Here is a 15,476-nt window from a genome sequence, read left to right as displayed (position 1 = left end):
ATTGACAAGTGCCGGTACAAACCCCAGATAAAAACGGAGAATGCACCAACACAGGAATCAAACCTGTAACCTTCAGCTTGCTTGCCATACATTCAGACCACTGGACTATCAGCTCTCCCTGATAAACAAGGCTGAAACCAGTAGCTATTAATGGATGGACAGTCCAGGGTATACAACACATGTGCAAAATATGATACAATAGGCGATTCAACCTGTGACGTTCTGCTTGCTATGCAAACATCCAAACCGCTAGACTATCAGCTTTCTCTGATAAACATGTAGCTATTAATAGAGGCACAGTCCAGGGTATACCTCACATGAACACTTTATCAAATAATGATGTTTAATTCCTTTGAAGTTTCCTATGGCATGTGTATAATACTGAGTGCTAATACCCGCTAGTGATGTATCATTTTTGCAGCCATTGACATGTTCCCCAGCCATGACCTTCTTCTATGGTAGACGTGGACCATTCTACAAACTCTTTGTACGTGGTGACTCTAACGGCAAAGTGAATGTGTGGAAGATGCCTGAAGTATCTGACAAAGAACTCAACTATCTCAAACAGGAGGAGTTTGACACTTTACCAGGTGAATAAATCTTAAAACTATACTTTTTTACCTAACATGTGGTAGTGACCTAGGTGCGTATTTTGCTGGTCATAGAATCAAATCGCACGCCACAACATGATCCCACAGAGAGTATACACATACATGTTTGTCAATGTGCTTGTAAAAGCACCAACGTCATCACCAGATTTGAGGTGAAATGAAGTTTTTAGGTATTCAGTTTGGTCAGATTTGGAATGTTTTTCATGATGAGAGATAGAAATAATATCTGTATTATGACTAGACATGCTGTAAAATTTTGTGTTGTATGTGGTAAGGTAAAAACTAACAGAAAATCATTGCTATTCAAATAGTAGATTATTTGTTTTACTTCTTTGATGAGGGGAACATAGTTTCAGGTATTTCTGGTCTTGTATTTGTGATGTGGTCTGATCCAGGCTAAAGGTGGGAAATGTGAAATTTTAATATGAGTACGAAACAATAAAATACAAAAATAATTGACTGGACAAAAACTTGGTAATTGCTAAGGATTTCAGCAATAGGATGCTTGGTTGCTGCTCAAGTTGATAATAATGATGATAACTCATTGTTCAGAATTGCCGTCTTTGGCTTTGTTGGATTAGATAGTGTCAGATTTAAAAATTAATTGATTGATATGTATGACACTTGACTGAATGCTGATGTATTTATCATGAGATAATTTATTGTTTGTATGATTTCAGTGATGACTCCATCAGCAGGTAATAGCTTGAGTGACTTGTGGAAATCTTGTCGACCACAACCAGCAGGCATCATTGACCAACTGGTAAGATGGCCTTATTGGATATAGATTTTTTTTCTAATCTAAATATGTGAATGTCCATGCTCTCCTGATTTCAAAGCTGAATATTGTATGTCAATAGGACAATAGGTTGCCAAGATATGGCCTGTCAAAGTGGCACAAAACAGAAGTTGGCAACAACTTTGCCTTAGCCCATAGGACCTGATATAACTGGTGTTCCCCATATTATCAACCAATTTGATAAACAACCTTGTTTCCACAGTATTGAGATCACAGAATTATACACTGGTGACTGCTTTTAGAAATCTAAATAAAGTGTATCATTCATATGACTTTATTAAAAACATTTGTACAACTGTCATGTGTATGAGTTGCACGAAGGAAGAAGCTAATTTTGTTGCTCTGTCAGTAATATTATGGTCATCAAATATGCAACTTTAAAATTTAACCTTTAAAACATGCAATAGAGTAGGAATGAGAAATATTAGATAGAATGCACAAGGTTTAAAGTAATGGTAACTATGATAAAATAACAGCCTGTTGTGTGTGTGTTTCAGAGTGTGAAAGTTGGGCAGCCTAATACCACACCAATTCCTGTGACATCCAGTATCTATTTACCAGACGAGGGTTGGTTGGTGTGTGGGAGGCAAGATGGTAGTATAGTCATAGTCCCTGCAACTCAAACATCTATTGTACAACTCTTAGAAGGACCACACACTGCGAGAAGAGGTGAGTGTTAGTAGAAAGAATGTAATCATATCATGTTATTACAAATGATCTGTAAACATTTTTGGTATCAATATGGTATCAAAACATTGATACTCATCTCATACCACTGGTTTTGGTGGTATTGAAGCTTTGAGTATCAGATTACAGCCAAACCCAATTTCAAAATAATCCATTAAAAACTTCTAACCTACACAAAGTGACCAGGCATTATCCATTTTCAGCCTGGAGTCCTGGACACCTCCCATGCTGGGCCAGATTCAAGAGTTTTTAACATTTAGATTAATATGATTTCAAGTTTAAATCTGTCTTGACATTTTAAAGTTCTCGATAGATCTGTGATTATGTCACAATAAAGACTGATGAGTTCTGAGTTCTTATTGCATGTTATTGTAATTGTAGATTTGTAATTGAGCAAATTAAGCATAACTGGCCCTGGTGCCAGTCTGGGCTTGCCTGGTCAGGTGTGCTGCTCTAGTCATTAACTATGATGAATTGATAGAGGAGATTCACTATAGACAAATCCAATGAGCCAAGTGATGGTCAGAATTCATACGGGTCCTATCAACACTAAACTGGTGTTGTGACTGCCCAATTCAGTGGATAAAAGCCGCTTAAAATTTGATCTAATAATTGCATTGTGTTGCAAAATTTCATTTATTTTTTTTATGTGTACATGATAGAATACAGTTTAAAACCCTGCCAAGGCTGTATCATATCACATTTTAGTTGGGATGGAACCCAGCAATGCCTATCATTGAGGTGTAGGAATGTGTGAAAATGGATTGTCTGTACTGTAGATCTGAATATTTAAAAACAAAATTGTAATTCACCTTCCTTATGTTATCCTTGCAGGTTGGCCACCACACCGTATACTACGAGGTCACCAAGGCAAAGTGACCAGTCTTATGTACCCCCATCAAGAGAATAGCCGATATGATGTACGCTACATGGTGTCAGGGGGTGTCGACTTCTCCATTCTCTTATGGGATATATTCAGTGGTTCTTTGTTACACACATTCTGTGTACATGGTGGGGAAATTACCAGAATGGTGGTGCCACCAGAAAACTGCAATGTAAGTCAATTGTTTGATGATGTTGAACAGCGTACTACTTGTATTTGTGATTGTTATGGATAGTTTACCATTTGTGTAATTTGCATCTTTTTGCACCCATTAATCAAAAATGCTTTTTATAATGTGCCAAAAAGGAAAATAATTCAAAAATCTCAGTGACATTTTGACTGCAAATCGTTGTTTTGTTTACACACGTTTACTGGTGTTAACAAAATAGCAGCGACAAGCAGGTTTGCAACGTGTCACACTGCGCATATTCACAATATTTTGCTTTTGCGCATTTTTTACTCATATTTTCCCACCAATTTGTTTAGCTGTCTTGAGCCATGTGACTTTCATTGTTGGAAAGAGCGAAATAGTGACAAAAATTTGGGGGAAATATCAAAAAGTTGTATTTTATCAGTTTCAAGCGAAAGAATACATCTTAGTGTTCGGATGGGGATGAGTGTGTCTGCCCTTATTCTCTCCTTAAATAATCCAAAGTTCTTAATTTTGTAAGTGATGTAAATTATCAATGTTTTTATCTTCCATAGAATAGTTTGGTTTAGGGAAAGCAAAAAGATTTACAGATTTGTTGTGCAGAACATAGAGAATTATTATTCTTGAAACTTAACATATCTCATTGCAAATGTTCTATTTACCATTTCATTTCAGGCCAGAGTCCTAACCTGTGTATGCACCATAGCAAGTGATCATTCCGTAGCTCTGCTCAGCTTACGTGATCGCAAATGTATGATGCTGGCAAGTCGACATCTGTTTCCTATCAAGACCATTAAATGGCGCCCTCTAGATGATTTTCTTGTTGTAGGCTGCGAGGATGGAAGCGTCTTTGTTTGGCAAATGGAAACTGGTAAGTGATCTTAATTTCTTACCATTCGGGGTGCATTTGTAAGCACATCACAACTGTGGACACACACAGAACTGAGGATATCCTCAGTTCATTGTCAGGTGAAAAATGTTGCAAATAGTGTAAAATTGCTATTTAGAGCTGACCTGCTTTTGGCGTATAGGACATGTCTTAGTTAGATAGTGTGATTTTATGTGTCTTTGGTATAGTGTTTCAATAATGGAGCAAGTGTCCCCCCAATTGAATAATACACTACAGCTTCAAGTGTGACATCATCACTTTACAGCACTTAAGCATACGGGTGTGGGTGTGGATGAGTGCGAGCGATAATTTGTAAGCACTGCCAAACAAGGATGATAATGTTGAATCCATGTGAGCCCTATTTCCTTTATAGGAGGTCCACATGCAGGTCCACAGTTGTTGTGTAATTCTGTATTTCATTTTTTTTTTAAATTTGTGAATAAAGACTAATGCAAATATACTATGGCAACACAGCATCAGGACAAGCATAGTCTTGTACACCATACATGATTAACTGTGATTGCAGCGTATAACATAGGTGTGTGTGTGATTACAGTCTCTACAGGTGTTTGTGTTTATGTGTCTCAGTCATTGTTAGCAAAATATTTACATAAAGTTTAAAGAAAAAAATTGTGAAGAATGATAATATTTCAAATTGGAAACATAAAGTACAAAATTAAATGTGATTTTTCTCCTATTTAATTGCCAGGTCATCTTGACAGAATAGCACAAGGCAACATAGCAGAAGACATCTTAGGTGCATGTGATCAAGGAACTCAAGCCATTGAAAACATGCTGACACCAGGCCAAAGTATTGCCATGGCATTCCGCCGTAGAAGTCTGGCAGCCATCAAGAATGCCGCTCACCGCAGCATCCTTGCTGCTGCTCAAGGCACGGTACTCAACATTCCCTCTCATCTAGAGCCAGTTCCAAAGAATCCCTCGCATGCTCTGACTATTCAGTCGCTGCGGGCAAATCCCAAAGATCCGGATTTCCATGTCTTGTTCTTTGACACAGAATGTGTCATTGTCCACCTGCTTACGGATGAGAACTTAATCCCAGGTATCATCAATAAAGGTCAATCGGATCTGAAGATGGCATCGGCTAAATGGTCCGAGTCCAGATCGCCAAAGCTTACTCAGAGAGTCGTGGGTTTCATCTCCAAACAGATAGAGAAGAACATCTTGGAAGACAGTGATGAGGATGACAGCGATGATGATGATGACTATCCCTCCTTGCACGCTCCGCAGTCTCAAGGGAAAAGAGAACCAGCCAGAAAGGGTTACAAGCATTTGACTCTGGATCAGAAGCACCTGACATTGGACATTGCACAGCTCTTCATGTCCTGTCTCCATGCCTGGGGATTAGACACAACACTAGATGAAATCTGCCTGCAGAAGCTGGGGTTACTCAAACCACACTCACCGGTATCATTTGGTCTACTCTCTCACGGAGCACACATGTCGTTGATGCTTCCTGGTTGGCATCGTTTCCCGGGTAAAGAACGAAGTCCTCGTCTTTCTCCAGATCCAAGCTCTATGTCGGCTAAGGAGGCCCTAGAGTTGAAGAAGAGGGGACAGACTCCATCGCCTATCTCAGAACCACAGCAGTACCTTGGCCATTGGGAACTGTCGAGGGCGGTTACAACTCAGCATCTTTTGTCGGTGATATCGGTAGCCAACACACTGATGGGAATGAACAATGCAAGCTTCATCATACTATCACATCTGAGGAAAGGAAAGAAGTAAGTACTGAAAATATGTTAAAATGCTGTAATTTTGATGATAATTAGGCCTACATTAGTTAAGATTATTTTCAGAAAGTCAAAATGGGTTTTTGGGTCATCAGTTTTAGATAAAGTAAAGCATTATGCAATTACAACAACATTTATCATCTTAAATTCTGTAAGGAAAATGCAATCCAGACCTAGAGTAATTGACAAAAAACAAACATTGTTATATTGGAAAGTGATAAATTAATAATTGTAAGTAAAACAATCTCCTATCTAAAATGTTTACTTTTTAATTGGTCATTATGAAAATTTTAGAGCCAGTATTTAGTATTTTTCGTTTCCAAAAATGTTTTGTTTTGTGCTCTCCTTCTGTAATTTTCCATTTACATGATTAGCTTTATATATGGGCTTTGTTTATTGTCTGGGCAATTTGTCACTGCTGAAACAAAATATGCTGCATTTGTCCAACTAAATACTGGCTCTTATAACTGCTTTGCTTTTTCAGGTTTGAATTTTGTTTAATGTATAACAAGTATTGTCCAAAATGACCAAGTTGGAGTGACTTATTAGAGGGCACTGCCTGCTGATGGCAGCAAACTGTCAGCAGCATCATCACCCTACTCCGATAATTGCCTAAGTCATATTTTGTAATTTTGAGAATAAAGTACAAAATAATGGTTCAAGTATGCATCAGTAATGTAATCACCATAATTATTTCTGATTATTCCCTTTAATGGTCTCATTATCATTTATTCTTATGCAAAGATTGGTGAATAAATATGTTTAAATGCATGCTTGAACCATATTTCGTACTTTGTTCTCAAAATTACAAAAAATTACTTTGGCAAATAGCATAGTAGGCTGACGATATGGTAGTGCCAAAACTCATCAAACCTATGTCATTACGGAGCTAGTTTGACAACATGGAATAATTATATGAACCACCACAGATGTAGCTCACTGTGCAATGGCCTCAGTGAAGATGATAAGAGGGTCATTCAAGAACTGCCGTCATTTTCGTATCTCTGTGTTTGTGAATGGTAATTCTGAGGTTCTCTGTGATATTTTCCATGATTACATATGTTGGTCCACTGTACATGTGGTTTATATATATACTTTCGTATTTGTTGCAGGTGTTACAAAACCACCATTCAATGCACTGGAATTAAAGAAAATTGTATTCAAATATTATATTGGTTTGCAAATATTTACGCTGGAACATTAACAATGTTTTACTCTTCCCACAATTAATGAATGAGACTCAAATGTATAACCATGGAAAGTGTTCAGAGGCCACCGTTTACATCACTGAATTTATGAGAATCAAGGCAAAACTTTTTGAATGATCCTTGCATGTAATTATAAGCCAAAAAAAGCAAATTAAATTTCATTCCAAGTTGTAAGCATTTTAAAATTTCAGTCATATTTTCATCTTGATCTGATAACAACTTCTATCACTTATTCTCACCAGCAACTCTAGTCAATCAATCAATATATCTTCTAATCAATCAATCAATATCTCTTCTACACCCCCTTTTTGCTCTTCCTCATCATCTGGTAAACCTTTTCACACCTTTTTTGAACATAATATAACTTAACCTTCTACCTTTCTTTCATTGGATATGGCTGCCTTGTGCCCCGACCGAATGTACTCACACTGCCCCCTTTATTTTATTTTTTTAACATTCCGTTGATATGGGTTTTGATGTATGTATGTATGTATTGTAGCATTAGTGGACCCCAACCTGCAATTGTATCCCAAACCTTACAAACACTTTTCAGGGTCAAGACGCCGGGCGAGGTGGAGAACCCAGAAGATAACTTGGCTGATTTGACGCCAGAGCAAGCACAGATAAAGCAAGGTAATATAATGTGATTTTAATTTGGTGGCCTGTATGTATTTATACGCTTGTTATACAGATGGTTATTTTTTGCATTGTGTTTGATTGATAAAGGACATTTTCAGAATTAGATTATTTAACTGGGGGAAAACTGGCATTATGGGCAGCCCTCGAATTAACCCACGGCACCGACGGCATATTGCCGTGGGTGCCCACCCCCATTGCCGCAATGCCCTCAAAATATGTCCTTTACCGACGGCAGTCACTTGCCGTGCCCCTAAATGAAGTTGCCGTGGGTGCCCTAGCCGGCCAGCCCTGCCCCTTCATTATAAAATCATTAACAAGTACTGGTACTGGTTAAATCCCAGCAAAATTATGGAAAATTAAATCGAAAATCTTGAACACGATCGCTATTTTGAGCATCGTAACCCAGCTATCAATCACAGTATACACAATAGTTTGTTGTGAATTAATATTCATTACCCCTACGTATTACATATTCAGCCAATCACATCGGCTTATACATTATAAGTTATACATTATCTGGTTACTAGAAATCTGACTTCATTTTCTCGATTGGTCAGAGAAATACCTTCAACGTACTATCGACCAATCAGAAACGCTGTTAGTAACTAAAGCTTCCTCGACCTCGTGTCGATGTCGTGAACAAAATCTGAGCGCTGGGCAAATCAATTGTTCTCTCGATTATCAAACATTGACTTCCCGATGGCGATACCCTTCCGGTATCGTCTTATCTTGTACATGTGAGCCCATCGCTAGATATGTTTTGCACGAAATAGTTTTTATCCCGGCGAATTTGATCAATATTATTACCAAAGTTACAGCTGTTTCATCGCTACATTTCGAGTCAGTTTTGCAGCTCAGAACTAGGGATCGCAAAATTGAAGTAAATTAAACTGTATTATAAAGCAGGTTTTTTAAACAATCAGGTTAGTTTTAGTGCAAAGTTGTGAGTCGAATTTTACTTTGGTGTCGAATTCAGTGACGGTAATTTGCATCTATTCACTTTAAAAAAATTGCCTTGGTGCCCTTCTCAAATTTTCAACAGTTGCCTTGATGCCCTTTTGAAATATTACAAATTGCCGTGCTGCCTTGCCTTTTCAGTGAAAATCCACGGCAATTATCAACTTGCCCTAAAAAAGTTGCCGTGCCCCTTCAGATCCTTAATTCGAGGGCTGATTATGGGGTAGGTAAATTTTGAATGTACCTTAATGATAAAGTATCATTAACATCCAGAATATGACACTAATCAGTATGAAATGTGTAATATTGAGGATTTGTTGTTGTGTTTTGGTTCTTGTGATATTTTCATTATTCCTATACTGTGTGACAGGTTGGAGTCTGCTAGCGGCACTGCATTGTGTGTTATTGCCTGACCTACTGGGGAGTACCTTATACAAGCCACCACATATGGAAATGTTGGCAAGGAGATGGCAAGATAGATGTCTGGAGGTAAGTGGTGTAGGGATGTCTTATAACCCCATGGGTACTACTGCTGCCTTCTTACAGAGCTTGTGATTGGTTAATTTTACATGATATAATCATCCAAGTATCCTTTTGCCATGTGATGGAACATAAAGAGCAATGTGATAGAACATAAAGAGCATATATTCTGCATGGCTCCTCCACTGGGATCCTCAGGATGTGTCCGAGGAAGTAAAGTTGATGCTGCCTTACTAAGTTGATGAGAGGCTAGGTGTCAGTCATAACATAGATCCGGGCATTGCTCACACAGTCAAGGTACTTGCTGTTGAGCATGTCCTGTAGCATGATGTGGCAAATGCATTTATCTTATTTTCCATGTGACCAGATATTACTTAGGTTTCAAAGCCATATAAAAGTACTGTTACACAGGTGGTTTTGAATAGCGTGATTTTGGTTGTGATCAGGGATGTAAGTTTTCTGTATTTTTACAGAATTCAGGTTTTTTGTAGTCCAGATTTACACGATTTCTTTTACACGATTTGGGGCTTTTTAGCCCGAATTTATGCGCTTTTTTCAGGTTTTCAGTTATTTTCTTCAGGCTTTCTTACATCCCTGGTTGCGATGGAGATAGACAAGACTCTCCAAAGGTGTTCCAACTTCCAAAAACTACCAAATAACTTCAAATCAACTTTTTCTGCAGGTTCGGGCAGCAGCACAGGCTTTGCTACTAGCTGAGTTACGTAGAATGGGTGGTGAAGGCCGTGAGGAGCTAATCAACCACTGGGCACCTCACCTACCCAATTATGTTGAGTCCTCTATGAGTTTGACAGCAACGCATAGCCAACAGGCGATCGCCACCAGCCGTAGTGGAGAGGTTGGAGGGGAGACTAGTAGCAATGAAAGCGAAGCTGATGAAGAAGAGATTTTGTCAGGTCAGTATTAAGGATACTAAGGAGCTAGATGAAGCAACACTCAAACACTCTATTATGCATAGAAAAGTTGTTTTTTCCTTCATGTAATATGTGCATGTAGACTCCATTGAGGGATTATACACGGTGGGTTATTATTTTTTGAAGGTCGGGAGTGGCAATTCATATGATTGCATTACTATTTACTTTAATTATACAACTTTATTCCCTAAGCTATAAAATATGATTATGATGTCTTATTATGAGCCCCAGCACAGGATCACCAAGCACTGGATCAACGACCGGTAGCCAGGGGTGTGTTATTGATTAGCTCCAAACAAACGATTTGAACTGGTGTCCTTCATGGTAATCATAGTCCATTCAATCAAATGTTGTCATCAACCTATTTGATCGTAGTGCATTTGTTATGTGTGTGAGACGAACTGTCACGGTAGATTGCAATCATACTTTTTTTGAATGCATTTGAGTAGTCCGCCATATTACGGTATGATACGTCATGTGCACAAAACTTAAGGTGATTGCGTCTTTGCATTACATGGTATGCATGCATGCGCAGTGTTTTCATTTGTAAGATATTGTCAGATTTATAGGCATTTGGGTTATATCTTTACAGGTGACTCCCCTACTAGGAAGGTATCCTCATCATTTGAATCTCGAAGACGTCAAGCCACAGCCATTGTTATGCTGGGTGTGATCGGTGCTGAATTTGGTGCAGAAGTCCAACCAAGTAGACAGAGGGCGCCAAGTACAACTACCAACAGACCTATTCAGCAAGGCTTTGGGCTCAGTGACTACTCCTTGGCAAGGCATACAGGTAATTCATAAACTGGTAGATATACTTTTTTGTAAGCTTTTAAAATATATTGTTTAAAATTCATATCAAGATATCAGTGATTTCTACTAAATGTGTGGTTTTAAGGGCGAATTATATCTTTAATCCCACAACTCCTTTCCTTCATCATGTGAACATTGTAAGCTGTATCAATGTATGTACTCTAATTGTTTTGCTTTTTCAAGTGTACAGAAATATGTTTTTCATACATGTTGGTGCCTGACAAATTGATAGTATTTTTAAAATAATATAATATTATGATAACTATTATGATATTATACTATTGTAAAATAAGATAAGATAAGTTTTGTATTATTTTGGAAAAGGAATTACTGGATGCTTTATAATACAAGATAAAAGTTCAACATTCTTGTGAAGTGGGTGAGAATATGTAAAAAAGAAAGAAAACCATACATACTCTTTCACTGCCAATACCAAGTTTAATGACTCTTTGACCTTGAAGCTGCTTTTAAAAAGCATGTTATTTTTCTTTCACTAATTTTGAGATATTTGTGATTTCAGCTCAAGCACTGTCCTTTCTGTTACTCCATCCTCCGACTCCACGGTTACCAGCCCATACTCCTATCAGGAGAGCTGGTATAGATTTATTGGGCAGAGGTTTTACTGTATGGGAGCCATTTATCGATGTGTCTGCTGTGCTGATGGGATTACTGGAGCTCAGTAGTGATCCAAATCTCTATGCTGCAGGGTAAGTATTGTCAGTATTGCATGATTGGGTTGTGGAACTGCAGGATTTGTGTTTGTATGTAAAAAAAGGTAAAGGGAACAAACCTGTGTTCACAGGTTGGAGTGCCCACCTCTCTTTTGAAGCAATTGGGCCAGACTCCTCTATGAGATGTTGTTGTGGGGAATCGCTGCACCTCCTCCACAGCGAGTCTGTTGCCTTCCAGGCATTGAATAAAACCAGTACCCATTTGTACACCTGGATAGGAAGAGGCAATCAGTGTAAAGAGCCTTGCCTGAGTGCACAACACGTTGATCCTGCGGGGATTCGAACCCACGACCTCAAGCTACCTGGCGATTGTGAGTTGAAGTCTTAGACCACTGCACCATTGACAAGACACCCTAAGGTTGCTGATAAAGGCCTTGTTGATTGACAGCCTTAATTCCTAAGTCTCAGTAAAAAAGAAATGTACATGCTCTTCAGTTTGTTTGTAAATCCCCTATTCTTGGGAAATCAGTAGTCATATGACTGAGAAGCCAGTGACCCAGTGACCCTAAGTTGAATTGCTGCTTGGGTGACTATTATTTTTTGTGCATTGTTATGGTGACTTTTGAGAGTGACACAATTTTATTCAGTACAGTATTTTCTTAAATGAAAATGGGTCTCATATAAGCTTAAGACTTTTCTGTTGTCCACTTGCCCATTGTACTCTGGCTATTACATTTTACATAAAACTCTTGATTTGTAATTTGTGTACAATTTATAGATTTTCATATCTGATCTGTTCAGTCACCATACTCCATCTGTTTGCTCGCTCACCAAGTGGACTACTTTGGATTGCGGTTAAAATGCATAACACCTAAGCCATGATGTAATGCTTCTTTAAATGGATCTGACTTGTGATTGGTCAGTGGTCACCCAGATCTCGTAATGATTTAAATACTTCGGGCATGTGGCATTGCCACTAACTACAGCATACACAACTATCTATAATCATAACAAGTGCTCATTTATTTCCCTACTTTTATTCAGCATGGCAACCGGTCTACCCATCACATCGGCTGCAGATTCTTGCCGTAGCGCACACCATGCTTTGTCGCTTATCGCCACAGCAAGACCTGCTACGTTCATCACAACCATGGCTAAAGAGGTGGCTAGGTACCAGGCATTGGCAATCAATGCACAGACACCAGCAGCGATACTCCAGGCTAGTCCATTGTACAAGGCTAAGGCTGAGATCTTGAGAATTCTTGAATTACTGATTGATAAGATGCAAAATGATGTGGTGGACTTGCTTATTGAGGTAAGTTTGAGTCTTGTCTAGATATTTTTTTTTGTTTTGAAATTTGTTAGCTCAATCAAGGATTAGGATGCTTCTATTGTACCTGCATTTATAGGCTAGAAATATGGACTTAAATTAGTATGTGGGTAATCTGGGAAGAGTTAATCACCTGGCTACCGGTCGTTGATCCAGTGCTTGGTGATCCCATGCTGGGGTTCATAATAAGACATCATAATCATATTTTATAGCTTAGGGAAATTAATGCAAGATCCTGCTCATGTTGGATCCTTCTCCCCTATAAAGTACAAATTTCCACCTGATGGCTCCCCCCCCCCCCTCAATTAGGACGGCTAAATTAATTTTGAGTGGGGTTTTAGCATAGACCACAGAAGTGTTCATTAAATGCACTAGGTATAGAAAAAATTTCATTCAAATGACCACAGCTGCCAACAGCATGACGATTGTCCATGTACACTGTGTTATGAACGCTGTGTAACGTAAGTATGCAAGGTCGTGCATTCATGTTGTACTTGAATTATGATCATGCTGTCATTTGAATGAAATTTTTACTATAGCTGTTGTTAGCAGTGAAATTGCTTAAGATTTATTATTAGTATGAATTTGGTAAAACTTGCATCACCCAAGGGAATCAGGAATCGCACCATTGATTACAACCTGACATATTTTTCTATCTTCACTCAGGTGATGGACATAGTAGTACATTGTCTAGATGCATCTCAACTGAAGAACAAAGGTTTGATGGAGGTGTTCCCCAGCATCTGTAGATTCAACATGCTGAGTTACTGCCCCAGTACAAAACGTATTGCTGCTGGAGCCAAGACTGGGGTCATTGCACTTTATGATGCCAAAACTGGAAAATGCCAGGTAAATATGTATATATTCATAACCTCATTAATATACGCGAAACCTGTGATCCAATCAAAAGAAATAGATTGCCTGACCGGGCACTAATTGCGAGGTCATTAATAACTCACAATGACCCCTGACGCGCTACAATGACTTCTGCGCGCGTGTGCGTGTATAAAGCTAAGCGTTATTGCAGCGCACGCGCCTACGCGATGCCGCCGCATTTCTGTGATTGGTAGCTCTTGTTGTCGGCGCGAATGTTAAATTCGCCTGGTCGATTTTTTTGTAGGGTAGGTTACAACAATAATTAAAACTGGTTATATTTTAACAACATTTTATGGCATAAAATAACATAAAATGCTATTTTGATTTGTTCAAATTATTAAATACGACGGTAATGAATGACAATAATAACTTTGCACCATTTTATTTTGAGTTCATTGTTTGAAATTGTCGGGTTTTGTTTTGGGCCTCTGTATTTAAAAATACCTCAACCCAAAACAAAACCCTCCGATTTCACACAATGACCTCAAAATAGATGGTGCGCAATTATTATTATCTAATTATATACCTTATCACATAAGACATTGGGAACACAGTTGTTCTTGTTGGTCTTATGGTTACTGTTTCAGATCTGTCATCATTATAATCAGAAAAATGCAAAATCATTTGATTTATTGAAAATGTTCATGTAACATATAAATGAAACATATAAAAATGTTAAGCTAGCTAAATACAAGTGAAATGTCAGTTTCTTTGTTATTTTTCATGAGCTTAACCCATGTTTTTGTATTGGCTTGTAAGTAAAGTAGCAAAGTAGGTATAGACACTAACTAAATAATATTGATATTCCTACGGGGGGAGGGGGTAGAATTAATGGTTACGATATGATTATTTTTAGTGCTGTTACAAAACAAGATATTATAATAACATCTCTGATACCTTTCATCTTAACCTTCACACAATTGAAGTTGGTATAGTCTTAGAACAAGGAGTGTATACCATCTCATAAGAACCCATGTCTCCACACCATATTTCAAACTTCATAATATGTTGAAGGATTATCATGATGATTGTTTTGGATATAGGATAGGCCTTCAGTGAAAGCCAAAGATAGCATTTTGGTGTTTTTATACCAAGAGAGAAAAACAAATTGTTACAAAAGCTATCATCTGGCTGTAATTTCCTTCACCGTATGTTCCTATTATCTGTAAAGCAGAAGACTTATTGATACAAAAAAAATATAATTTTTACTTTTCTATAAATTCTATGAAGGTTGTGAAAGAGGTGAGTGACAGGTGTTGGGTTTATTTTCATGAGGATTCAAAAGGTAGTGGCTTGTATTTTTAGTTATTGCTTGTTGATACTTATATGGGGAATTGTTTGTTGACAGATTAAATGTAATAAAAACATGTGCGTAATTTGTATATGCCCCCGGTTAATAGGTGAAAGCCAGAGAATAAAGTTCCCATTTGTATAGTCCTAAACAGTGTATATGCGATGTTCTGGTGTAGGATGTGGAAGTGAGACTGGTGAAATGAATTTGACTGTCACCTTGACCTTGATTTGGTAAAACGATCCAACTTGAAATTTGGACAGTTTGAGATATATCCATATCTTGGGTAATGTGAGGGTGTTCTTTCTATTGCTGACATCGTTATATTATCCCCATGGATGAGATTCTTCCTCGGATTAGTATAGGGGATTGATTAATTTTCCTCCTTTTTGGTGTTTTTCCTCTTTTTTGATTGAACCTCTGTCTCATGCCTGTATCCCATCTTGCTAGACAGGTTCCTTTTGAAAAGCCCAAAAATGCTTGCAATGATAGCAACAATGTGAAC

At 38.1% G+C, this 15,476-nt stretch overlaps 1 protein-coding gene across 2 annotated transcripts in view; it reads left to right on the top strand.

The window, feature by feature from the left end:
- LOC140158945 (WD repeat-containing protein 7-like) overlaps window positions 1-15,476 on the top strand; it is a 29,819-nt gene that overhangs the window by 9,315 nt on the left and 5,028 nt on the right. Inside the window, exons 10-22 of one of the 2 annotated variants that reach the window (XM_072182247.1) lie at window positions 422-590; window positions 1,292-1,374; window positions 1,908-2,079; window positions 2,932-3,152; window positions 3,807-4,002; window positions 4,730-5,765; window positions 7,536-7,615; window positions 8,949-9,067; window positions 9,741-9,972; window positions 10,583-10,783; window positions 11,324-11,510; window positions 12,519-12,789; window positions 13,471-13,653. In XM_072182247.1, coding sequence (XP_072038348.1) covers window positions 422-590; window positions 1,292-1,374; window positions 1,908-2,079; window positions 2,932-3,152; window positions 3,807-4,002; window positions 4,730-5,765; window positions 7,536-7,615; window positions 8,949-9,067; window positions 9,741-9,972; window positions 10,583-10,783; window positions 11,324-11,510; window positions 12,519-12,789; window positions 13,471-13,653 — 3,150 coding nt within the window. Of the gene's footprint in view, window positions 1-421; window positions 591-1,291; window positions 1,375-1,907; window positions 2,080-2,931; window positions 3,153-3,806; window positions 4,003-4,729; window positions 5,766-7,481; window positions 7,616-8,948; window positions 9,068-9,740; window positions 9,973-10,582; window positions 10,784-11,323; window positions 11,511-12,518; window positions 12,790-13,470; window positions 13,654-15,476 lie in introns of both variants that reach the window. The other variant, XM_072182239.1, reaches the window with a different exon arrangement.

This window comes from Amphiura filiformis, chromosome 1 (genome assembly GCF_039555335.1).
Source record: "Amphiura filiformis chromosome 1, Afil_fr2py, whole genome shotgun sequence".
Classification (NCBI taxonomy): domain Eukaryota; kingdom Metazoa; phylum Echinodermata; class Ophiuroidea; order Amphilepidida; family Amphiuridae; genus Amphiura; species Amphiura filiformis.
This window is presented reverse-complemented; position numbering and strand designations above follow the sequence as displayed.